At 39.6% G+C, this 25748-nt stretch overlaps 1 protein-coding gene across 1 annotated transcript in view; it reads right to left on the reverse strand.

Moving 5' to 3' along the window:
- Positions 1–2728: 2728 nt before the first annotated feature.
- Positions 2729–25748, reverse strand: part of LOC121946660 (paired box protein Pax-7-like) — a 72925-nt gene continuing 49905 nt past the window's right edge. The window contains exons 9-10 of the mRNA XM_042491337.1: positions 10031–10298; positions 2729–2844 (exon numbers count right to left, since the gene is read on the reverse strand). Coding sequence (XP_042347271.1) covers positions 2729–2844; positions 10031–10298 — 384 coding nt within the window. The remainder of the gene's footprint in view (positions 2845–10030; positions 10299–25748) is intronic.

Genomic DNA, 25748 nt, shown 5'->3' on the forward strand with positions numbered 1-25748 from the left:
CTCTGACACCAGAGCAAAATCTTGTATCTGTAGCCATCCTAAAGCATACTTTACTTGTCATGAGCAGGTGACTAGACACTGTCAGTAAGCAATTTGCAGGTCTGCTCAATATGAACACTCATTTTGATATGTTGAAGCGAAACATACTCAGTGTCATATTTCCTCATGGTGCACATTTAGCAAGAATGAATGAGTCACCTATAAAATTAAACAGCACTGTTAACTCATTCATTGTTATTGCAGATATGACTTATTAAAATTAATTTAATATTAAAAGTGTGATTAAGGATAGTTGATGACCAATCCAGTGGTTGTTTTCATAGATGTATGCCCGCAGTACACATTAAATTAATGAAGAATGTAATTGAAGTGTAAAAGTTGGAACACTAAAACTCAGCCAGGACAAATCTGTCTATTAAGGTCTACTATTTCTGAAAGACTTAAAATATTAATATTATATTTTGCTGAACTCCAGTGTTTCCATCATTGATGTTGTTTGTGATCAAAAGTAAACAACACACTTGAATTTGAGGTAGAATTCACGAGCCATTATCAAATCATACATACAATTAGGAATAAACAACAAAGACTGTCCAGCTTACTTAATGTAGATGACCAGTGTTTAAGTTGGCAGTCTGAAAGGCATCCGAGGCAGTCTGGTTGTAAATAACTTTTCTTTTCTGATTTGAATAAATAGATTACCAATGTGTTTCAACTTAAACAGGGTATAAAATACACCGGGGGACTGGTGTTCTATTTAAAACTCATCAAGGTGCCAAGGGACATAGATCACATGGCATGTTAGTGGTGCCCAGTTGAAAAAACATCACTCGAACAGAAAAAAATTTAACATAATGCAACTGAATCATTGCAAAAAAAATTGCAAAAATACAAGTTAACCCTTTGAAACCTATAATAAAATTACCTTAAAGATACATTTTTTAAAAAATGCAAAAAACAAGGACATGACCTGGAAAACATGCTTAAAAGTTATAATAACTCTGCAATGTAATTTTAAATATGTAATTAAAGTTATAATATTTTAAATTTATCTTACATATTTTTATAATTTAAAATATAGTTTTTCCCAAGCTTGTTTTGTTTTGTTTCCCTTGACATTTTTCCTCAGATCCTCCTAGGGGACCCTGGGAGTTCCCAGGCCAGACAAGATATATAATCCCTCCAGTGTGTTCTGGGTCTGCCACAGGGCCTCCTACCAGTTGGATGTGCATGGAAAACCTCTAACAAAAGGTGCCCAGAAGACATCCTGATCAGATGCCTGAAACACCTCACCCTCATAGAGGGACGCTTAGAGTGCTTTGCTCAGCTTGCTGCCCCCACGACCTGGCCCCAGATAAGCAGATGAAAATGGGTGGATGGATGGATGGATGTAATGATCCCCCTCAATAATACTTGTCAAGGCTATAATAACAATAATATTGGATACTGAGAGGAAGGTACAATTTGAAAATTTTCACAATGATTCACCCTCAATAACACATATCCACAGCCATAACAAAAACAAGATGACAGTTGTATGCGATGATAGGACTGGCCTTGTTCCCTCCTAGATTGAACACCCGTCTCCAGTGCATTTTACACCCTGATGAAGACTGTCTCGTCGAAACAAAAATTTTGATTATCTTTTTATTAAAAGGTTTTTTATTTACAATCATGATGCCTCAGTTATTTTTTCAGACTGCCAACTATACCATGGATTTCAACATTAAAGAAGCCAGAAAATCACAGAAAGTATTTTTTTATCCATATTCAACTGCCCTGTCCTTGAAGGGCACCTGGGGGTTTGGGGGTTGTTTCTTTTTTAACCATCACCAGCACCTAGTTTCTTGACCCAGTGAAGCACTTCCCAAATTTTCTCCATTATATGTGACAGCACAACCAGAAAAACATGTCAGTGAATGAAACTTGATATAAGTGATCATAGAGGTGACTAAACAGAGTAACACGGCGTGCTCCCTTAAGGTCTGTTCAGAGAGAGTGCTAAGGGAGTCTCTGACGTTTGACAACTGTATCTAATGACAATTTAGTGGCACAATGGATGCAAAAAGAAGTTACTCTGGGTGCTATTAACTGAGACAAAATCGCACCAGAGCTTGAGGGAGTTAGAAATGTTTCAACTTACCACTTAAAGTGTACGTGGCATTAAGTATGACTGTATCATTACAGAATGGCCACAAAGCATGTTTTTTTGGCCCACAGAAGATGTTTTTTTTTTTTTTTGGTAAAACATTTTTAAATAGCAAGTCGGAGGTTACACAGTCAAAATTGATTGGCTCAGGGTTCACATAATAATTGTTAAACTGCAAGTTCACTATAGATATCCAGTTTAAGTTAGATTCCATCAATGTTGTCTACAAAATGTAGTGCAACAAGAACAATTAAAAAACAATTTTCCTAACAACTGATATCCTCGCTGTGGATTTGGTTGGTCCCATGGGGAATGTATAAAGCTTGGTCAGCTACATCATTCAATTCTTAAACCCTTGAGCAACAGTTGCATGAAATTAAAAAAGCTAAATATCACCCCAGTGTGCTGTTTGATCAATCTATTCTATCACACACACACACGCACGCACCCATGCGCACACACACACACACACACACAACATATACACACAAGGTCTCTGGGAGATTTTTATGGATGGTAGCAGGAGGTGACAGTTGTGCTGGTGACCAGGTGTCATGTTGCTTGCATGTTAGGTGAGTACTAGTAGGCCTGGCCCGTCTCAACCTGCAGCAGTCCCAGTACAGCTGAGTGGTCAGCCAGCTTCATCCTGCGCTGACTGGACAGGCTGACATTTTTTGCCAGGTAATCCACTGCAGCTGGAACAGATCAAATACAAAAGACTGAATTAACCATTTGAAAGCCTGGAAATCTCTCTATATATATATACACATATATCTATATATACATATATTTATATGTGTGTGTATGTGTGTGTGCATGTGTGTGTGTGTGTGTGTGTGGGTAGTATGAGAGAATCCGCTGAAAATTAGAAAAATGACATTAAATAATAATGAAAAAGAAAATTTCTGACAATTTGACAATGCTGAAATGGAGCAGTAACATGCAACCAGGGCATAAAGTTAACACCCGCCAAGTGGCAATGGCGGGTAAAAAATTAGTTTGGCATGTAAAACAAAAACACACCCACCAGTGGCCGATGGAAAATTTTGAATTGCATGTGAGGTTTTGTTTTCATACTTTCTACCATTTCTGCCGACTGTCAAGCTATTTTGACCCTCGCGGCACGCTGTACTTGTGTTGTGATTTGGTACACCGGGAACGGCGTGACATCAGCTACTGGAGTTCTATTCATTCTTTGCTTGAAGAAGCACAGCGGGAAGAGCATGTCGAGGAAGATGTGCGACACATTCCCGATGTGAAGCCACCACAAACAAAAAGGATAAACAAAGAGGCAGGAGACGATCAAGAAGAGGAAAAGACAAGTAAACGGAGTAATGTCACTGTACGACGTTTCAAAGAAAACTGGGAAATTGACGAGGCTGGCCAACCTCGGCCCTGACTGACTTATGACCTGACAAACCACACCATGGGCTGCATACATGATGATGCAGCAGTCACTTTGAAATGAAGAATACCCTAATAAAATAGCAATAATCTAATTTTATCTGTACATAACTGTATTCTAAGTGATGCTTAATTTGGATTTTCATAATGAAAACGTATGGTAATTATTTTAAAACAAATAAGGCATGATTTTTTTATTTGTCCGGTGAAAAATAGTTTTGGCCGGTAAATTTGTGGAGGTCACTAGCCAATGGCTGATGAGGTAAAAAACATATTTTTATGCCCTGCATGCAACGTTTCCAAACTTTTGCCAAAATCTAACTAACTGCCTGTGTATTACTCTCCCTGTGAATTCTGTGGGACTCTGACTCATACTAAGATATAAAACTTCAATCACAATACTTATTTTGCTTCAAAACAACAGGATCCTTCATACCCATAATGCAACCAGAAGCATCTTTCAATAGACCCTCCCTGCCTGGTACACCTTCTGAGTCCTCACTTCCAGTTTGTAATACAGGCTTTTAGTTTTTGCAGTCTTTGAGCCCAAGATGAGCTAACCCTGATGAAATCATCAGGGTTAATCTCTCAGACTAGAAAGAGTTCCTCCAAGGACGCACAAGACATCATACAACTTCTTTCACAGGCTGAGTAGAGCTCATGACAGCTAAATTCATCTTTGTAAGGTCAGTGCAGTGCCCCTTTAAAGCTTTCCACTCTTGTTTAGCTAACTTGCATTTTCAAGTGATTTCCATCCACAGTTCTGGGCTCTCATTTGAAAATGTTGCGTAAGCACTAAACGGCACGAAAGAGGGGTACGCTATTTTCTGTGCAAAAGTTTTGATCTAAAAAAACAATTTTTACCAGAGAATGTGCACACTCATGCATATCAACATTTTAGAGACAAAGGCATTATTACACATACGTATATTGATGCCTCTCACACATTCAATTTCGCCTCATACATCGCCTTTACTTGTAGATCCACTTTATAATAAACCTTCAAAGCAGCAGTGTTATTTTTGCTAATGCGGGCCATAAACACCTTTCATTTGTAAAAACTATAAGTCAACTCGGAAGTCACATCCAATTCTAATTATTTCATTTACTTTCTGTCACCATCAAATTTGATCATACATGTAAAAACACATAATACCAATAATAATAATAATAATAATAATATTAAAAATACAAATCATAATAACATATTAAATTATGGAATCATCCCAATCAAAAGGATAACTGATGTGGTAGTCCATAACCCCAAGGTTATGTTTAAGCAACAAAAGCACATGGCAACCAATGCCGGAATGTCAACAAAACACGTTGACACAGATGGTTGGAATTTGGGGAAGGAGGCACATTGTCATGATTGGCTGCTATGCCTCCCTCCTCCCCTTTCTGTATGTTGTTGGTTTCTCCCTGTCTGCCTTCCCTTCTGTGTCACTAACCTGTATGTGTGAGAGGGGGCGTGGTTTTCCCACAGGCTGGGCCAGGTGTCTGCAATCTGCTGATGAGCTGGAGCAGTACTTAAGTTCCTGTCTCAGACCTTCTCGTCACCAGAGTATTAGCTCTACGACAGTGGTAGATATTATTCTTTCCTGTATATTCCTCATTGTTTGCTTCTTGTTTTGCCTCCCTGTGTGGCTCACCTAGCCTGTTTGTCTTTTTTGCCTCAGATCTGCCTAAAGCTTCTAGCTTTTTGTATGCCTCGTCAGCTTGAGAACCTGCCTGCCTGCATTCCTGCCTGCCCACATGCCCACCTGCTTCACCTCTCACTATCCGACGTTCCCTCACCTTACGGATTTCTACCACTTCATTTGATCTCTTGCCTTGGTTTGGACCACGTGGAGACCACTCTAAAGACTTCCCCTCACGCCACGCTCTGGAGAGCGGTTCGAATTCTCTCACCCCCTCCCTGTACATTCAGAACTTGTTAATAAATAACCACTACCTACTGAGATCCTTGTGCACTTTTTTTGTGTCAGTGCTTGGGTTCTTCATAATGTCCCATACGTCACACACAGTATGATGAAGAAAAAAAACATCACATTCAGACAGGACATGAACACTGAACTCCCACATGAAAGCATGGGGTTTGCTGGATCCACATCCACGACCCCGCCCTATAGGTGCCCTCGCACTCCCTATAATTTAGTTGTTACCAGCTGTCTGCCGGCATATATCAACACTGCAAACAGTTCTGTCCGGCTGTGTTCTCAGCTGAAGCTGTCCAGCTGCACATCATGTTGATGCAAATGGTGGCTTTTGGCGTCAAGATCTCACACCAAAAGCACTGTAAAAGCAGCCAGATTTGACAACTTGGAATAAGAACATGCTTACAGAGCTACGTTAGCTGCTTTCCCCTACTTCCAGTCTTTCTGCCAAATTAGGATCATCCCAGCACTGTCAACACAGACAGGAGTATGATATTGATCTTTGTCTAGCTTTATCTATCGTAGATCTAGCATAGCATATTTGAACCACGTGCTAGGAGGCAACCAGGGGGCTTTTGGCATCAGAATTTTAAACTGAAAGCACTGCAAAAGTGGCAGAATTTGATTACTTTACTTAGAACAGGCTAGAACCCCAGGTCACAATTTCCTCCAAAGTCCTCCACTTCATATGGTAACCATCCACCCCGGCAACTTCGCTACAAATTCTGTGTGGTACATGAAGTCAACTCAGTTCCTGAATGGTATAAAAATGTTAAAAGTGAAATAATCCAATTCATAGTTCCTTCAAAATGTATCTGGCAGAACAAATGAATCATATTCAAACGTAATGAAAGACTGGGTATTTCAGTGCTCTGGTAGAGGGGGCAGTGGAATCAAACAGTGTGGCTCATGGATGTATTTGTAATAATTTTCATACAATAATGGAGCTAAATGGCACAGCGGAAAAAGATATATTGAGCTTTGATACACAAGCCATTGTTGTTTTGACTCTGCACATGGCATTTTTTTGATGAGAAGAAAAATATTGAGTATCATGAGACTTGAACATGTATTGTATGTCTGACAGACAGACAGAGAGGCAGGTAGTCACAAGAATAAGTGTGGTTCTTGGAAAGCTGGCACTAATGCTCCGCATACTTTTCCGTCTGAGTGCTGGATGTTGCCCCTCCCTGGTTCAGCTGCTGATAACTTCTCTTTTATAGGGCAGGAGAGAGGAGGGCTGACAGCAGATGTGATGTGACATGGTGTGTTTGGGTGTGCACATGTGTGTGTGTTGTGGCTATCAAGGGGAGATAAGTAAGGCATGTCAGTTGGGATGCCAGTGCGCACAGAAAGGAAGCTGTCACTCTGTGATGAGGAATGAGAGAAAGAAGAGCACCTATGGGTGGGCAGGTCTGTCTGCCAAGATGCCAGTCAACCAGACAGCAAGTGGGGGAGCAGTGTGTGTGTGTGTGTGTGTGTGTGTGTGTGTGTGTGTGTGTGTGTTTCACAAGGGTTTAGTGAGGCCCTCTAAAGGAAGCTGTTTTTCCTGTCAACCAGCTTTATACTTTAAATCCCTGTTGAGCAGTCACACTGAGAGTCCTCTGCCTCCAAGATTGAGCCTATTCGATAACAAACACTAACACACATGCACAAACACAGGTGCATACAAATATTCACACGCCTCAGCTATTTTGGCAGTATGTACTTTAATCTGTCAAAAGCTTCCTGCATTAGAACAAGAGAAGAGTCAAAAGTCTAAAGTAAACTGTTAAATCTGTCTGCAGGAGAGGGAGGTGGGGTGGAGGGCCACAGCCAAACCACAAATGTCACATCATAGAGGATCACTTTTAGCATCACAGATAGTTTGATGAAGACAAGTTTTATACATACCCGAGTCTTATTGCTCTAACATTAGTAATCATATTGACATTTGACAAAGTCTGAAGGAAAATCTCAGCAATTACTTTAAGGTGGAACAATGTTGTTATAATTAATCAGTGAGATGTGTGGCTGCATCCAAGGAATCATATTGGATGATTAAGAGCGTGGCGCTAACAGCACACCATACTTCACAACAGCAAGTGCACTACTTACTTTCAGCTTTTCATTATCAGAAATACACAATAGAAACCCACAAAATGTTAATAAAAGTCATTCTCGCAGTTATATCCCTTAATACATAGATAAATAAATCTGTAAATCCTTTGAATTCAACTTTCTCTCAGTCACAGAAGACCTGACAAGGCTTAACTGCCTTGTGAACTCATCATAAAACACTATTCTTTCAATCTCGTCAGAATGCTGGCCACCGACCATTTACAGTCCTATAACTTCTCCCTTCACCACTAGGTGTCACTGTGTCTTTCAGCTCAGCAATGACATACAATGACTGTAACAGAAAGAGGAGCGCCGGTATTCAAGACAGTATTAAAAAACATACCTTCAGGATTTCTAAATACCCGATACCACCCCAAGCCTACTTGGCATATCTAACCTCCATGCAGAGGATAGGAGTTCACATTCTGTCACAGACCAGATTGTTTTTCATAATCTGGAACGTTAACCTTGGTTTTCATTTTCAAGTATGTGGCAGGGTTGGCCCGATATAAACTTTTTAAAACCAGTTTGATAATAAGCCAAACATCGGACCAGACCGGTTTGCCAAATTTTACTAGGTTTCACACTTAAGTCAGCAGCTAGTAGCTAAAACATAATAGAACGTTATGACACCATGTCCTAATGACAAATAAACACCTGACACACACATCACATCGTGTAATATTAGAGTTTGTGGCAGATAAATTTGTGGCAATAACAGCAGCCATAGAAAATAGAGAATATGCAGTAGGAGTGTTTTTAGACCTTAAGAAAGCTTTTGACACTGTAGACCATCAACTTTTGTTTAAAAAAATTGCAAAGACTGGGAATTAGAGGGGTAGCACTCTCTTGGTTGAGTATTTACTTGGAAAATAGGTAACAGTATGTACAGATCAATAGCCTCAAATCTGACAAATCACCTGTGGGTCTATGTCATTGAACCACGGTGAGATCAGCTGTGTGCTTGAGATCAGACCGGAGATGTTACCATTTCAAAGCTGAGTGAGTAACCTGCTTGCTATCTTCCTATGTTTGTAACCTAACATTTATAACATAAAACACACGTTTTAGTGTGATATTTATTGGAAATGACATACAATTTATCCAACAGCAGATAGCCTTGCTTGTTACTTGTGATTGACCTTATTTAGGTTTTTGCATTGAAATAAGAATGTTGGTGATTGAAATGTAAAATAAAGCCAGAATTTAAAATTTGTATACATTTTGATTGATTGTAATAAGTCACGCCCACTTAAAGCAATCATTACCAAATTGTATGCATGGACTGAGTCATGACCCTGCCTGTAGCTGATTATGAGACATAAATTTTTTGCATTTGTGGCACCCTCTAGTGGCAGAAGATCCCAAGATGGCTTTGCAAAGCTCAGACAAAGACTTGATTTATGAGTATTAATGTAATAAGTGTAATAAGTTCATAAAGACAAACGTTTAAAAATGTGTAATTCAAAACAGATTGACATATCAGAATTTCCTGCTAAAATTTGTTCATGAAAATATGATTTTGAGAATACTGAGGAAAAAGTTGCAAAATTTGACATTTTTTTAGCAGAAGACCATTAGAGCAAAGATGTTCATGTATTGAAGGATTAGGATGGTAAACAAATTTTGACTCTAAGCCAAACTGATTTTGAGACACTTGTGAAAATGTAAATGTAATTTTTACAGTGCCACCTTGAGGTCAGTTAGAGTCATTTTGTGTCTGAATAGCTGGTGGAATTTGCAGTTCACCTGCCAATTTTGGTGAGCTGTCATCTTGTGTTTTTTTGCTGGACAAACACTTAGTGGAGAACTACTACAACAACAACAACAACAACAACAACAACCGGACCCCAGCAGCAAGAGTCACTGCCTGGACCCCAAAGAAAAACCTAACCCAACAACAACAATTTAACACTAAAAATACTAACAGTATCAGTACTAAAAAAAACTAAATCAATTTTGAGTGGGGATCAATGGATCAATAATTGTCTCTTACTCAGGAGAGCCAGACATTTGTCAATGATCTGTTTTGGGGCGGCTGTCTCTGCAATGAGAGCAGCTTGTCCACCTTAATACTCCACCATAAGTCAGCCTGGTCAGGTTCCAATGTGAAGCTAACTTCACTTTCATTTTTTTATCAGCATATAGCCTAAATTGTACAAACAGTACATTGTTACATTTCACTTCATAATCTCTGCTCCAGGACTGCAGCCTCACCATCACTATGACTGTCACATGTCTTCCTCATTGAGGTGCCATATTGGCACAGGGTGTCACTCCCCAACCCATATGTGCAAGTCTGGGGAGGCCTGAACATTCTTGGCATTTAGTATTTAGCACACCAGTCACTAACTAAGTAATTGTGCTATATCAGTTTATGATGGAGAGTGATAAAAGACACAGTAAAGACATCATAATGTTGTAAACTAACTGGACTCACTCTGGCCATACTGACTGTACTGGTAGCCAGCAGCAGCCACTGCTGGGTCCATGCTGTAGCTTGTGGTGCTGTACGTGGGGGGGCAGTAGGACTGGGATGACGGAAGGCTGTCCACCGTCTTAATGGAGGCATCAGCTGAACGCTGGCTGCAGCTTGCTGAGATGACATTGGATGGAGAGGAGTCCAAGGCACTGTGGAGTGGTGAGATAGAGAAGTCGTGCTGTGGCTGTGAAGAAACGCCACTGGGGTTACTCAGGATGCTCATCACCTGCAAACACAGTGAAGAAGACCGCTGTTACACAGACGTCTGTCCAACAACTTTGGCTCAGTGCAAGATATCCCAACAACCATTGGTCAGGCAACACTTTCTCACTCACAATTTGACTGTTGGAGCTACAAGAGGAGTTATTGCATCACATAACTCTTCAAAAGTTGAGCAGAGGTTTTGAATCCACAATTCCTCTGTGAAATTGTGGACTATCAGCTCCCAGAAATCCCTCATAAGTGGCTGCTCCCATGTATAAGGGGCTTGCCTTTCCATCATGGCTCCATAACACACCTAGGTTGCCTTGGATTGGAAATAATGGCAGCTAGTGTGGTGGCTGCAATAGAAATAAAGCTGCTAATGTTTTGAATATCCATCACCATGCTTCTTGAAATGTTATCGCCAGAGGAGAAGTCACAGAATATCACTTAATGGAAACACAGTCATCTCGCAATTGTGTTTTATCTTCATTTAAAAGATATAGCTTAAGTTCTGTGCAATCTGAAATGGAAACCCGGCTATTGTTGTGAACCTCACTCTTAGGTTCATAATGCAACAGGTGAAGCAAAATCAAATAATTCATCAGTTTATGTCCATGCAAGCTAGCATGGCTCTTTCCAAAGTTTAAAAATACACTCAAAACCTCTGAAGCTCACTGACAGCCACAACTGCAAATACTTTGAACCTTTTGGGAAGAACAGAAAAAGTGAAGCCTTGAGTAGTCTGCAAAACAGACCTCACTGGACAAGTTGTGGGAGCTGAGCAGACAGGCCAGACGCATGTCTCATCAGGAAATGCTCATTATGTGGTTTATCCTTTAAACTTCTAAGAAGCAGCTAGTGGCTGTGAATGAATGAGTGTGAATATTAATGAATACAATGTGCATCCTTTCAGATAAATCAAATAATGTGAATGTCCGCAGTTGTTCTAATGAGCCCTTGTTTTGTGTACACTTATATCAGAGGAAACCCCCTTCTTTGTTGGTTTCTAAGCTCTGTCTCCTCCTGCAGCTGCAGCCTGCTGATAGCACAACTACTTGCAGATACTGTAGCCAGGAGCTAATGCAGGGCTTCTTAAACATTCCCAGCATGCATTTCACCAAGACAACATCCACAAGGTGTCCAGTGGTGTCAAAATATTTGCACAGCAGCACACATTTTCTCAACATGCATAAGAAGAGTGTGTCAGGGAAAAAACCCACAATAAAGAATGATTCTGTCTTTCAGAAACTAGATATTATTTCTGTGGTTTGGTCATCAGTCCTTTGGATGATACATTTCATAGCTGAAAACTGGGGACTCTGCAGCAGCTCTGAACAGCTTAAACAAACTATGCTAAATTTACACTGAATGAAGAGAAAAGTGAAAAGCTTATATACACTAAGCTACTCACTGTTTTACCTGACACCATTTTTTCACAGCTATTCCCTTCCAAACAGACCCAACTAAACTGAAAATATGCAATACACTGCGGCCATAAAGGCTGGGGCTCCATCTATATTCTGTTATATATTTATTATATTTAATTGCTCTATACAAGTAAGTACAGTCATGCTTCAAATGCTACACATACAACTCAACCTCCAGCCACATCTAAATGGCAAAAATGTTCATACTTGTCCTCAACAACCACAGGTGGGTGAGAGCTTGCAGTCACAAAGAGGTGCAAGACATGAGATAATGGCACACACTCTCAGAAAGTCTCTCCTCAAAGATGTACATGGTGTGGCACTCGTACTTAACACAACTAAGCGTGATTAAGGTGGAGGGTTCAGATGCTGTTCAACAACAGAGTGCTGCAGGGAATATGTTTTTTTTATAGACTTGGAAGTTAGCATTGGCCTGCACCCCTCATTTAAAAAAGCCTGTGGGATTTTCCATTGGGTTCTGGATTATTCAACACGTTCTTATCTCATTACTTATTGCTGCTTTGCAGTGGACTTCCATGTCTACATCTTACACTCTAGGTATCCCTCTGCTTTGGCTTTTTATGGTCTTGGTCTTGGTCTTGACATCACTACTGTGATGTCAACACAGTGACATGGTGGGATGACACTGCACGTGGTTATGTTTAGGGAACAACAGCACATGGAAACCAGCACCAGGAAGTCAACAAATGTACATACTAGCAGTGATAATTAAGATTAGGTAAAAGAGGCCCGCCTGCACTTTAGGGATGTTCGTGCAACACAACAATTTCCGTCTGGCCACGTTCTCAACTGACATGGACCATTCAGGTATCATACTGTTGTAGCAGGTGCTGCCCAGCCATCTGACGGCGTATCATATCAGCACAAGAGTTTCTGTGTGGCCGCTTTCTCAGCTAATGATGTACAGTGGCATATCATGTGAATGTGAAAGGTACCTATTGGCATTGGGATCTTATGCTGAAAGCATTGCAAAAAAGGGTGTATTTGTGATTTGGGAATGAAAACAGGCTGAATTATTGCAGACACAAATTTGTGATACTTGGATGTTAAATCAAGTAAGAAAATCTTTACCAGTAAATGCCACTTTAGGATTTGGAAGAATAAATGCCATTGCCAGATGTAAAAAGCCAATATTAGGCTATAAAGAAACTACACTACAAAGACCTGATTTAATATCACCACCAAAACGAGGCTGGGAAGCAGTGTTTGGCGTGATTATGTTCTGTAGTCTAATTTAGCTGGTAAGCACAGCTCAGTGAACAGCTTCCAATGTGATCTGATGTACCTTTAAGCTGTCATGGTCGATAAAGGCTGCAGATGTTTAATGTGACAAAATAGTTGATTCCCAAAAGAACGGCTGAAAAATTGCTACCGCTAGCAATTTTGTGAAAGCATTCCTTTCCTTTTATAATGGATTGGGCAGTGTATCCTATGTTAAAGATCGTAAGTGAAGGATTAAAGCACCTTTCCGTAATATTAGGAGAATTAAAATAGCTCTTATAATGGCAGCCTCTTAGATGCTTCTGGGTCATTTCACTCAGTTAGGAACCTTCCCAAGCAAAAAAAAAAAAAAAAAAAAGACAGTTAAACCGCAGCCCCAGTGTCTCTATCCTAAACAAACCCTGATGTCCCTGATGTTGGCTGCCATGTGCTTTTGTTGCCTAAACATAACCACGCACAGCATCATCCCACCATGTACTTGTGTCTATATCACAGTAGCAGCATCCTGGAACATCAACAGTATGCTGCAGAAGGATACCTATAGCGTAATTGTTGACATGGAATTCCACTGACAAAGTGGCAATATGTGACGATTTGAGATGAGATTATGCTGTCACTATTCTTTAATAACTAAATCTGAGGTCTGTTCTCCAGCTGCAGTCCATGTTGTTGACCGTACATGATGACTGAGACCAGACCATAGTAAGAGAAAGAACAGAAATTGGAGGGTTAACTAATTCTTGATGTGAACTTCTTCTACTCTACTTAAATGTACAATAAGTGAATTCAAAGTAAATGTGGCTTCATGTTCATTTACCTCTGTCAGGTTGAGCGTGTTGTGGGTGGATACAGTGACTGGGATTAGGGCTGATGTTAGCGGGTTGCTGCTGTCACACAGGATCTATCATCTTCCATGGAATCATAAGTCAGACAGTAATTGCAAAGCACACTGATCATGTCAGTGTTGAATGCAGAGTATCTGATGCAATCAGAGGTAATTATGCAATCAGTTCATGCTCTTTTAGTATAAACAGATGTGTTTTTGTCAGAGGCCGTAATCCTGAAAATCCCAACTCCCCCATCAGTGAAGAAAGAAAGAAATCAATGAAAAAATTGCTAATGAATGTCATGAAGGAGAAATATATAAATATACAGAGATGCAATGACAAACAAGTGCATTCAGAACCTGACTGAACTGAAAGACAAATATCATATCTCACACCTTGGCTGAGGTAATAATATTAACATCCTCGCCCTGGGTACTTTAACAAAACTTAAAGTTCATGTCAAACATTCAATATGCACATTATTTCTGGAAAAAAGAGCAAATCATTTAAGGAAACGCAAAAAATCAATCTCTATTCAAAGCCCAAATTATGCAGCAGCTTTTGACAATATCACACTTTCAAGAGTTTCTGTCAATCTCAATTTGAGTGCTCAAACTGAAGGAAAGTTGGACCTTGAGTTGAGATTTTTTCTTAAAAACAGGAAAAACATTCTAAATTTTCAAATAGTATTCAGGGCTTTTATTTAGCCTGATAACACAGAGAAGCAGGCCTTCTGAAACAGGCTTATACTGGTGACAGGCCTTTCTTTATGCTCATACAGCAGAAGGTCTCACTCCTGTAGCTAGGTTCATTCAGTCCACACCATGGCGAAAAGGGTCGCGGGGCGGCTGGAGCCAATCCCAGCTGTCATCAGGCGGAAGGCAGGGTACACCCTGGACAGGTCGCCAGTATATCGAGAGCCAACACATATAGACAGACAACCATATACACTCACAGTCACACCTAAGGGCAATTTAGAGTCACCAATCAACCTGACCTGCATGTCTTTGGAATGTGGGAGGAAGCCGGAGACCCCGGAGGGACCCTCTTGCTGTGAGGCAACAGTGCTGACCACGACGCCATCGTCTAAATATTAAAACTAAACCTAAATATTTAATTTATATCTAAATGTTAAATCTAAATCTTTATGTTTAATTTATATGTAAATATTAAATCTAAACCTAAACATGCTCTAGCCTTCCCTTTATCCAAAGCAAGTATTCTACATTGAACTGACATGTTCACTTCTGCAGATATTCTGTATCTTAGCAACCAGATGCAACCAACAAACAATGCTTAGGTGGACACAGGGCCGGAGATGAGGGATCTCTGGGATTTTTAGTTTCAGAAAAAGAGGAAAAATAAAACTCTGCGTCAGTAACCATAGTAACAGCACCATGGTAACTGACTCTGTGAGCCTAACCTGCTCTCTCACAGGTTACAAACCGAGTTTCTCTCTGTGTCTTTTCTCCTCCAGAGCCAGACATGTGTTTTAATTCCTCACTGACTCAGTCCGTATCGGAGCACAGCAGTCAGTTGAGGTTTACTGTAGGCTATGTCACAATCAAAATCAAAATCAAAATCTTAGTTTGTTACTCAGAACTATCTGGAGGCTGTTTTCATGCACTGTGTGTTTTCGTATGAAAAGTAATGCTTCAAAATTTGTATAGGCTACATTGCACGTGGTGATGAGGTATAGTAACACATATAGCACATATAAACATATAGCTGTTCATTTTACACAGATGTCGATTCAGAGATGTTACCCCGCTGCCAGCTTAGAGGTGAGACAACCCCAAGACTACAACTGCACCTGTTATACAGAGCAGCGAGGCGCAATAACGGCATTATACTCCATCCTTAAACAGGCAGTGTAAAAGGCCTTTTATCCACAGGCAGAGCCAAGTGGCTCTCTGTGCTCAATGCACAAAGCCCAGCCTCTCACTCAAGTCAGATTTTAAAACGTGGACAGGAGTAGGAAGCAGAACTACCCTGCTTATGAAAAGAGAAAAAAAAAACACCACAAGAGTGAACTGCAGTTACAGCAATCAGGTAAACGTCTGTTCTCCTCCAGAAGTTTGATGTCAGCAAGCCTGTTCTAACTTGCAGTGCATCATTGATTATTGATTAAATATTGAATTTAAATTGCTGATTAGTTGGGCATACTGAGCAATATGGATGGACATTAAAAATATATAGAAAATTTGGGTGAAAATATAAAAACCATATATGAAAAAAAACGTGGTATATTTCATATATTAAAGTTTTTTTCTTTAGATTTTCTTTCAGTCTCTATCTATCTCTATCTCTCTCTCTCTCTCTCTCTCTCTCTCTATATATATATATATATATATATATATATGCATATCCGTATGTGATCCCATTCTTACAAGGCCTCATACTAACCCTTTTTATACCACCTCTCTCCTACCACCACTTCCTTCACTTGTATTCCTGGCTAACTGGTTCCATGTAGTGATTTCAGGCCAACTTGCTGGGGTTGAGTCCGAGGTTGGAAGCTAACAGAAGCTGTTTGCTGGGTAGGTGGCCTCCTGAAGGATGTCAGGTCAAACAGCAGCCAACAGTGGGAGTGTGTGCTCCTGCTCTACATAATGACATGTAAATAAACAGAGAGATGCTCTCAGCTGGAGGCTGACAGACAGAGCGCTGCTGCAAACAGCACACAGCTGGGTCCTGAATGCATTGCAGAGACACTGACAGGAACAGACACACAGTGCAGCAGGAATATCTGTTTGTTCTGGACAGAATAACTGCTTTAAACTTTACCTCTGAGTAGTAATGGTTGAAAACAACAATATTATTTGAGCTAGAAGATAAGCAGTGAGGATCTGCCACAGCACAGGAAACAGAGCCGCTCAAGTGGCCGACATTGTTCAGTTTGTGCAGCTCATTTTGTAAGCCTATACAACACTGTGAGGGTGGGTGCTATTGGTTGGTTTGGGGGATGTGACTGGTTGTAATTACTGCACATCACAGGACATTTTACTGTTTGTTTCCAAATTGTGATTCCTAATGATTTTGGTGACCCTTTGATCTATTAGTGTGGAGGACAAATCCTGATGGTTTGCCATCTTCTCCTCTGGTTGCATGATAAGAGCAAAATGTTCACTTCTACAGTGCTTACATGTAACAAGACCACATTTTAACAGACTTAGCTTTTGTGCCACGACATAAATCATCTTTTTCCTCTGCATATTTGCTTTTTGATTCTAAGTGTGGAAGTACTATGTCTGAATACCATTTTAAAGGTGACGTGTCAAATTTAGGGGGATTCGGTGGTGTCAAGTGGTGAATTAAGGATTGCAAACACCTAAAAGTTAAATGTTCCTCCAGTGTTTATTATTCAGGAGTTTTTTTAAGAGCTGAACCATCCACAAAGGTTTCTTCCTCTCCAGAACAAAACTGTGTACTACAGTGGCTGACGCAAAGACGTGAAACACACAAATGGCTGCTCTGGAGTCAGGGTTTGATTTGATGCTCTATGCTACTGTAGAAACATAGCGGTGCAACGTGGCAATCTCCGTAGACGAGGACCTGCTCCATATGTAGATATAAACGGCTCATTGTAATTTCTGCTAATATATCCCCCTAAATCTTGCACACTGGTCCTTGTAAGGTCAGGGTAAACTATGTCAATATTTTTCATTACATAAAAAAAAAAAACGTCAAATTGTGTGCAGCATATGATGACTCCCTGATCTTTTGTCTCATTGAGAAATTTGTGTGCTTCATCATCATGCCCTTCTCTTCTCTGCAGCCTCAAACAGTCTGCAAACTGCAACCTCATTTCTGTCTGAGTCTGGAGCGGCTTGCAGCTCTTTATCAGAGCATCTCTTTATCTTATCCCCATGTGAGTATGTTTTCTCTAGTGGAGGGGACACTACGTCAGAGATGTGAAGGTATCTGAAATTAACGCACCCCCCAGGCCAATCACAGTCAAGTATTTACTGTGGTCATGGTACAAGTGTTTGTAAAAACTGATCACATCAATACAACAGCAGATCTGAGTTTCAGGTTGTAGTGCGCCGCAGCCAGTCAACGCCTACATTTCATTCAAAGCACAGGAACGAGAGGGGCTTAACACTTTTCTACCCACTCAGTCAGTCAGACAGCACCCTGGGCTCTGTTTAGTTTCACTGAGGGAGGAGGAGAGGAGGAGAGGGGAGCACTCTGAGTGATAAATAAATAATAAAATAAATATCCTACAAACATTCCATCAGTGGCTGTGATTTAAATTCCTCAGCTCTTCTGGCAGCTTTCTTGAGTAGGTCTTGTCTTTTTTTATTATTTATTTTTTTGCAATAAAGCTCCTTGCTTTGCTTCTTGCCAAACTGAAGCAGCATCTGTTTTTCAGGCGATTTCTAATTAACATCTCCCCCCCTGCCCCCACTCCATTCCTCATTATGGGAATGATGTAAATATATGTGCTCATCCTTTTTGATTTGTTGACACTGGAGCGTGCCAGTTGACAGCGTGCCCAGTCAAAGGGCTTAGTACTACAAATTTTAATAGCAGCTGAGACTAATATTGGGCACCACACTCATTGACATGCAGGTGCAAACAGCACTGTGGTGTCAACAGACTGTGAACTGGAGGGGGTTGCAGGAGGACGGGTGCAGGAACAGGGACGCTTTGTGTCTTTTCAAGGGCAGGGCCTCTCTGCTCCAGCTACTCAATATAATTCAGCACATTTTCACATTGATTTTTTAAAACAGCTTGTTTAATGTTAATGGCAGTGTATGTGATAGCGGTGCAGTGTGTGTGTGTGTGTGTGTGTGTGTGGGGTGGGGGGGGGGGGGTAGTAGTAGTAGTTAGAAGCCCCCCCCCATCCCACCTCCTTATCTCAGGCCGACAGTTGTCAGGAATCACGGGCAGAGGCCTGAGTTAGCGAGGCAGGCAGGCAGGCCTGGGGATATGGATCAAAGAGACAGAGCTGGAGAACCAAAGCAGCTCTGATCCCCCAACACTGAAACCCACTCTGTTCTATCCTTACTCGCCCGCTCTCTCTCTCTATCTCTCACCCTGACATCAAATAGCGAGCCAGAGAACTCCACCATTCCAAAGCAGGCTAAATCTTCCTCGCACAACAAACTGGAGAGGAAATGAGAATGCAAAAGAAGAAATATTTTCCTCTGTGCTCTTGTGATGTGTTGATGTGTTGGGGTCAGTGTGGGCAGTAATAGTTTCATCTTCAGTGGCAGGTCACTAAGTTGTCTGACCTGACAAAAAGGGATTAGTGGTCCAGCCTCACTGACTGAAGAAAAAAACTCATCAGCACTCAGAAGGCTGGAGAGCAAAATAGATTTATAGGAATTTTTCAAAAAAGTGTTGTTGAAAAAAAAAAGCTTTATTTGTGCAGGCTTTCTTGGGGGAGGAGGGGGGGGGGGTATTAACACTGATGGTGAAGCTGTGAAAAGGGTTACTATTTACACATGCAGTACCATCACAGGAATGGAATTTCATCCTGTCATTTTGTCTTTCTATCAATAAGACGTGGAATTGGCTGCACACTCCATCTCCACATGAAAGTCAGCCCCTAATTCTTTCCCATTCAATTTGAGAGGAGGAGGCGCAGAAATGGCTTGTGTGAATTACATTCCAAATGCAATATAGCTGTTTCAAATTGAATTATTGCCTGTCAGACGTACAGCACATGGTCTTCCTGTAATTTTAGTGGGATCTTAGGAAATTCATCCTACATTGTTATCTCATGTAAATGCCTGGAAGCATGATGAAAGGGTCAGCGGCAGTGAACCTATAATGGAAAGCTTCAGCTGAGACTCGCAGCCGTTCAGAATAGACTGAGAAGAAAGTAAACACAGAATGCAGCAGCATTCAATGCAGATGCATTTCATGTCAGGATGAAAACACTTTCAATCCAATGAAGTGACTGAAGAAGTTTTTATTTAAATTTGATTGAATTCCTTCCACAGCCATATGTTGGTGTTTGTCCTAACATGTAGCAATGGGTGGTAAAAGCAGTCCTGCCTTACACCCCCAAATATACTGGAAATCTGTACAGGATGGTGCAGTTATTTAAAATTCAAATTTTAATATTTAAAACAAATCAAGCAGTGGAAATTACAAATGACAACAAATGATGAAAATTACTACTTATTACTTACTTACTAATCTTTATAAATAATAATTTCTTAATTATTTAATTTATTTATTATAAATATTTTTTTTATCCTTTTGTCATTTTCCAGTTGTTTTCCTGATGTTTTTATTAAAATCCAAAAATTGACATTTTGGTCAATGCATGTATATGTAAAGTCATCAAGTCAAGTCAAGTCAAGTCAAGTCAAGTCAAGTCAGTTTTATTTATAGAGCCCATTATCACAAAACAGGGTTTGCCTCAGAGGGCTTTACAGTGTACGACATCCCTCTGCCCTTCGACCCTCACATCACCCAAGAAAAAACTCCCGAAAAAGAACCCCTGTAACGGGGGAAAAAAAAGGAAGAAACCTCAGGAAGAGCGGCAGAGGATGATGAGGGATCCCTCTTCCATAAATAACAAATGAAATACAATCATGGCAAAAAGGAAAGAGAAAGAGAGAGGGGGGGAGGGGGGAGAGGGGTAGAGAGGCACAGCAATAATGGAAACAGACGCATGTCATAATACAATAAAGATAGGTGTGAAATTATCAAAAGCACTCTATGATGATATTGTGGGTATTGATAACAGTCTCATGCATATATTGATAGGGAGGTGTCCAAAGGCATGATAATGGCATCGGCGCGACCAGGACCAAGACCACAATCAGGGCGAGCAGGGGGTACAGTATCAAGTCCTACTAAAAAACATTTTCATGACGTGACGTAGGTTTCTGAATGATGATGTCGCTACCTCTCAACCCACATATTTCTGTGGATGTCACGTTAGTTTGGTCACACAGTAACACAAACAAACGAAATGTTTGAAGTGGCAGCACCAGCAGATCCCGTGTGCTGTGAGGTAAAATTCCTCCTTCTGTCAATTAGTCTGGTGGAGCTCCAGTCTCCCATCAGTATTGTCATGTGACAACAAGTTAAAGTGATAAAATCATCTGAATATGACATACACTTAAGAAAATAATGTTTTTTAAAGTGGCTCTACAGTGGCCAACGTAAAAATAAAATCTTATTGCTGTTTTATCAAGTTGGTTAGTGTAAACTGCAGCTGACTTGGGAATTGCAAGTAGTTGTAAATTTCAGCCCATCTTGTTGAGGAGTATTTGGTCTGAACTGGGCTAAGTGGTTCTTGAGTCTGTTTTGTCTAGAACATGAACCTGGACTTGTGTATAAGTCAATCGAACTGGTATCGAACTAGGTAATTTAACAAGTCAGTCAGTCAGTCAGTCAGTCAGTCATATATAATTGATTAAATAAATACATAAACAAATAAATATAGAGATGGATCAATTAAGAAATGATAGATAAATAAATTAATACACAAGTACAACTTAATATACAAATAAATAGAAAAGATATATGAATAAATAACAAAATGGTTCATATTAGATAATATATTAATATAATAATCCAGCATAATAACTACTGCCTCAAAACTTTTTAGAAGGAAAAAAAAAGGACTCTGTGTTAATCACTGATGTGTAATTTTACCTTACAGAAAACGTGGAGTTACTGGTCTACCACTGCCTCTTATCTGTTAGTTTCTGTCATTGTGTGATTTCGAAACCAAACTTATGTGGCATCCAAAGGCTACATTGCTTTTGTGCCCTGCTACTCCCGTCTGCTTCTCCAAACTGGAAGTATGCCGACTGGCAACTACTGGCAATACACTGACTGTGTCTTCACCTGGTTAATAGTAAAAATAATGATAATAATAATAAGAAGAAGAAAAAGAAGACAAAAATTGCACCATCTTTCACTTGCAATCTTAAATCCTCCAAGCTAACACTTTCCTCTCTCCAGCAGCCAGATCTAAATCGCTTCTTACCTGATTATACCTCAAAACTTCCCTTTAATTAATTTCAAAGATTTAAAAACATCTTTTCTACACTGTGAAACAGCCTCATGTACGTTAATAAAATAAATTATTTTTTTATTAGAATAGGAGAAAATGTCCAAAAAACTAAATATCTAACTTTGATTATATTATAAGTAAATGTATGTTACAGGAAAAAAAAATTATAATAAAAATTATTTGAAATAAATACTGTTTTTATTCAGCACTTTGTTAGGTCATTTTCTTGCTTATTTTGCTGTTGTTGTTTTTTTTTACTTTTTTGTGCAGATTTTCAGGTAATTTTCTTCTTAATTTGTCTTGTTGCTTCTTGCCTCGTCCCCATGTTTTTGAGAAAAACCAAACCAATTTGCTAAGGTTTCAAAGGGTTAATATGGCAGCAAACAGTTTTTGCTATGAAAAGATATAGTGGAGTAATGGCATTCTAAGGAGAGAATACAGTCTCTCTCTCTCTCTGTGTTTATGTTGTAATCATTGCCTGGCCCATTCCACCAAATTTCAGTTGACAGATTCAGCTGGTATCGTCACATAAAATAGCAGCTTCTTGTTGAAATAAAAGACAGGGACTCATAATCAGCACCATGGACAGAGATGTTCAGCTGTTGTCAGCTGTTGCCAAGCAGTGTGCAAAAAACAGTTAGGAGTAAAAATGGTGACCACAACAGACAAGACTATTGATGTGATGACTATTCTAACTCAGCATGTCATCTCAACATGGTGGCTTGTTTTTACTTTGCTCTGCTCCATTCTTAAGACCATGACAAAACCAGTATGTTGGCATGGCAACACATCAGTGTAGACATAAAGTGAGGCTAGACTCAGACAGATATTGGTCTCTGGTGATGGTTCTTTACGACATCAATTGCATGTCTAACTGTCCTAGAGGAGGGATCCCTCCCTTCCCTGAGTTTCTACCATTTTCTTCCAAAGGCCTCCTCCTCTGTTACCATAGTTAACACTGTTAGCTGCTAGCCGGTGCAACCGTCAGCATTTCATGTTGAGAATTGTTTGCAGTCACCCTGAATCAGACTCTGAATCACAGATCCCCTTTACACCCTCTGTTCTAATCTTCTCATATGCAGATTGTACCTCTTTTCCAATCAAATCACTTGCTCAGAACTTACTGTTGTATACTCAAAAAAAGGTGTGGCCACTGGTGTGAGTGATTTGAATGTTTAAAAACTGAGTAGCAGGTGGCACCTTGGCACCTAAATAAAATAAATGAAATTAAATGAAATAAAGTGCTGCCATAGTAAGGATGAATAAAGTATTGTTATAATTAAATAAATCAAAGCGGACCCCACGTTGTTCTTATTTTAAAGGACCTGACTCAGCTGGGGCAGGAAGTGTCAGTGTTTTTGCTGTGGACTTGAAGCTTGCAGTCAACAGTTGGATGTTATCAGACTGTTAACCTGTACCAGCAGTATGAGGATTCATTCACTGCGAGCTGAAAACAAACTAACAGCTCTCCAGTTCATAGACTACAAAGATTTCCAAGTCCCTCTGTTGCTCCATAGTTGCAAAACACAAAGCCTCACCTGGTCACACTACTGCCACTACCACTCATTAAGATAGACTGTTACTGCAGCACCATTAAACATGACGATTTATTCTCTGCAACCTGGAAACAAATTCACAGCTCTCCACTTCAGATATACGCAAAAAGTGACTAAATAGCAGGGGTTCTACAAAACCCCTGCGTTGTGTGTGTGTCTGTTAGCGGTAAAAAGCCATAGGAGAGAGGGAAAAACAAAATGCCAAAGAGAGTCTCATGATGGTGGCTAAAAAAAGCAAGATATTTTATACTTGATGTTCGCCATAAAGTCATTTTATACATGGCACATTAATCAAGCCGCAAGACATTGAGTACATTTGATTTATTGCCCGTCCCTCATGTGACCCTGACATGTAGTGTGAAATTGCTTTGAGTGGATGAAAGACTAGAAAGGTGCAAGTCCATATAATTTGTGCCTCTTAGGTAAAATACTGTAATTCTAATAGTCTGAATCCTGAGTGAATTCAGAAGTCTTAATATAAAATTAATCAAAATGTTTCTTTAAAATTTGTGAAAAGAATCTGTAATAAGGTTAACACTTTTTGTTATAAATCTAGGTTATATGACTAACAACTGAATGTAAGATTTAACTACTTCATTATTTTTCAGCAGATAACTCCACACTGTGACCCAATCGTGACTTCAACTTAATGTTGCTGTAACTGCGAACATTACACAGCAGCAGCAAGGTTCAGCGTGGTTAGTAAAAGCTGGAGTTCGTTGAAAATGAACTTTTTTCATATTTCCTGAAAGTTTATTCACACAGAGATGACTCTAAAACAAACACAAACAGAAGGACTACAGGATATGGTACTTGGATATCACCTACAATTCATAAGAGGAGCCTGCATTGACAGCAACATCTGTTAATTAATTACAGAATGAGACACACTGTCTGAAATTAATGATCACAGTCATTAGTTAGCAAGATTATTTCTTTTCTAAATTTTCCCCTGAAGATTGGAAAGGATTTTCTCTCCAAATGAACATCTTTGTGGTTGAAAGTTCACGTCAGAATCCTCTAGGAGCCATGTAGTTAATTGCACCGACTCAGAAATCGGGGATAAAATTAATTAGGGGTTAAAGATATTGTTTTTGTGCTGGTTTATTATTAGAGGTTCAAGCCCAAAGGGCTGAAACCCTATTGTTTCTGATCTGATTCCTTAATAGTGCTCGAACATGGCAGTGCAAGGAACCTCTTGTTTTGTAGAGATTGTTATTAGGGCCCAAGCATCGACCGTTGAGAAGACCCTTTTGAAAGGAATTTCTATTATTATTATTATTATTATTATTACTTCTTTTTTTCTTGTATGATTCTTACCTTCCTTTTTTTTCTATAATCCCTTTATTCACCATGTAGTGCATACATAGAAACAAATACAAAGCTAACAAAGCAATAATATGGGGTTTAATATTGGGTAGAAGTAAGAAAGAAACAACAATTATGAACATAAATATGCTTGAAAAAAAATATATATACAAACAAACAAACAGATAAACAAAAGACAGTGTTAACAAATATACAACTAGAGTGTTGATTGCTTGGGTTTAGTTATATTTCATGAAAGAATTTGCAGGATGAGTTTGGTATGGCGTTACCAATTCTTTCTATCTTCTGTCTATCCACACACTTTTTTTTTAACTAACCGTGTTTCCCTTTTTTTTTTCCAGCTTTCCTCATTTTCCCTTGCTTTTATTCAATTCAATTCCACATGACATGAACATAATGGGACTAACTGGATCAGACACATGCACCCACTGTATCCTTAACACAACTAACAACTACCTCCACACACTCTGGTTCTGTTCACCAATACAGCATTTCTGGCAGCAAGTAACCACTACATTATCCCAACTCCTTGGCTGCACTATTATGTTATCCCCATCCCTATGCATACTTGGTGATTTACATACACAGCATATGTTCAGTCCAAGTCATAACACCCCTACTTGTAGCCCTAACTATTGCCAAGAAAACAATACCACTAAATTGGAAAAACAGGAAAAAGGTAAGTATTTCACAATGGTTAGATCTCCTAATACAACAGATATCACAGGAAAAACAATCAAAGCTCTACAATCAAACCAATTTAAACAATTCTAAAAAAAATATTCTCTTAAAAATTCTCAGCTCCATCACATTGCTGGTGAGCTGATGCCACAATACAATGCAGTTATAAATGTCAACACAAATGTATCGCTGCGGAGGTGTATTATTATTACTTCTATCACTCATAATAGAGCCTGAGCATGAAAGTGCAAGGGCCCAGACGCAATGATTAAGGCCCAAAAATGTAATTTTGGAGAGTAATTTTGATATTAGTTCGATTGACTTATACACAAGTCCAGGTTCATGTTCTAGACAAAACAGACTCAAGAACCACTTAGCCCAGTTCAGACCAAATACTCCTCAACAAGATGGGCTGAAATT

This window comes from Plectropomus leopardus, chromosome 8, assembly GCF_008729295.1.
Source record: "Plectropomus leopardus isolate mb chromosome 8, YSFRI_Pleo_2.0, whole genome shotgun sequence".
NCBI classification, from domain to species: domain Eukaryota; kingdom Metazoa; phylum Chordata; class Actinopteri; order Perciformes; family Serranidae; genus Plectropomus; species Plectropomus leopardus.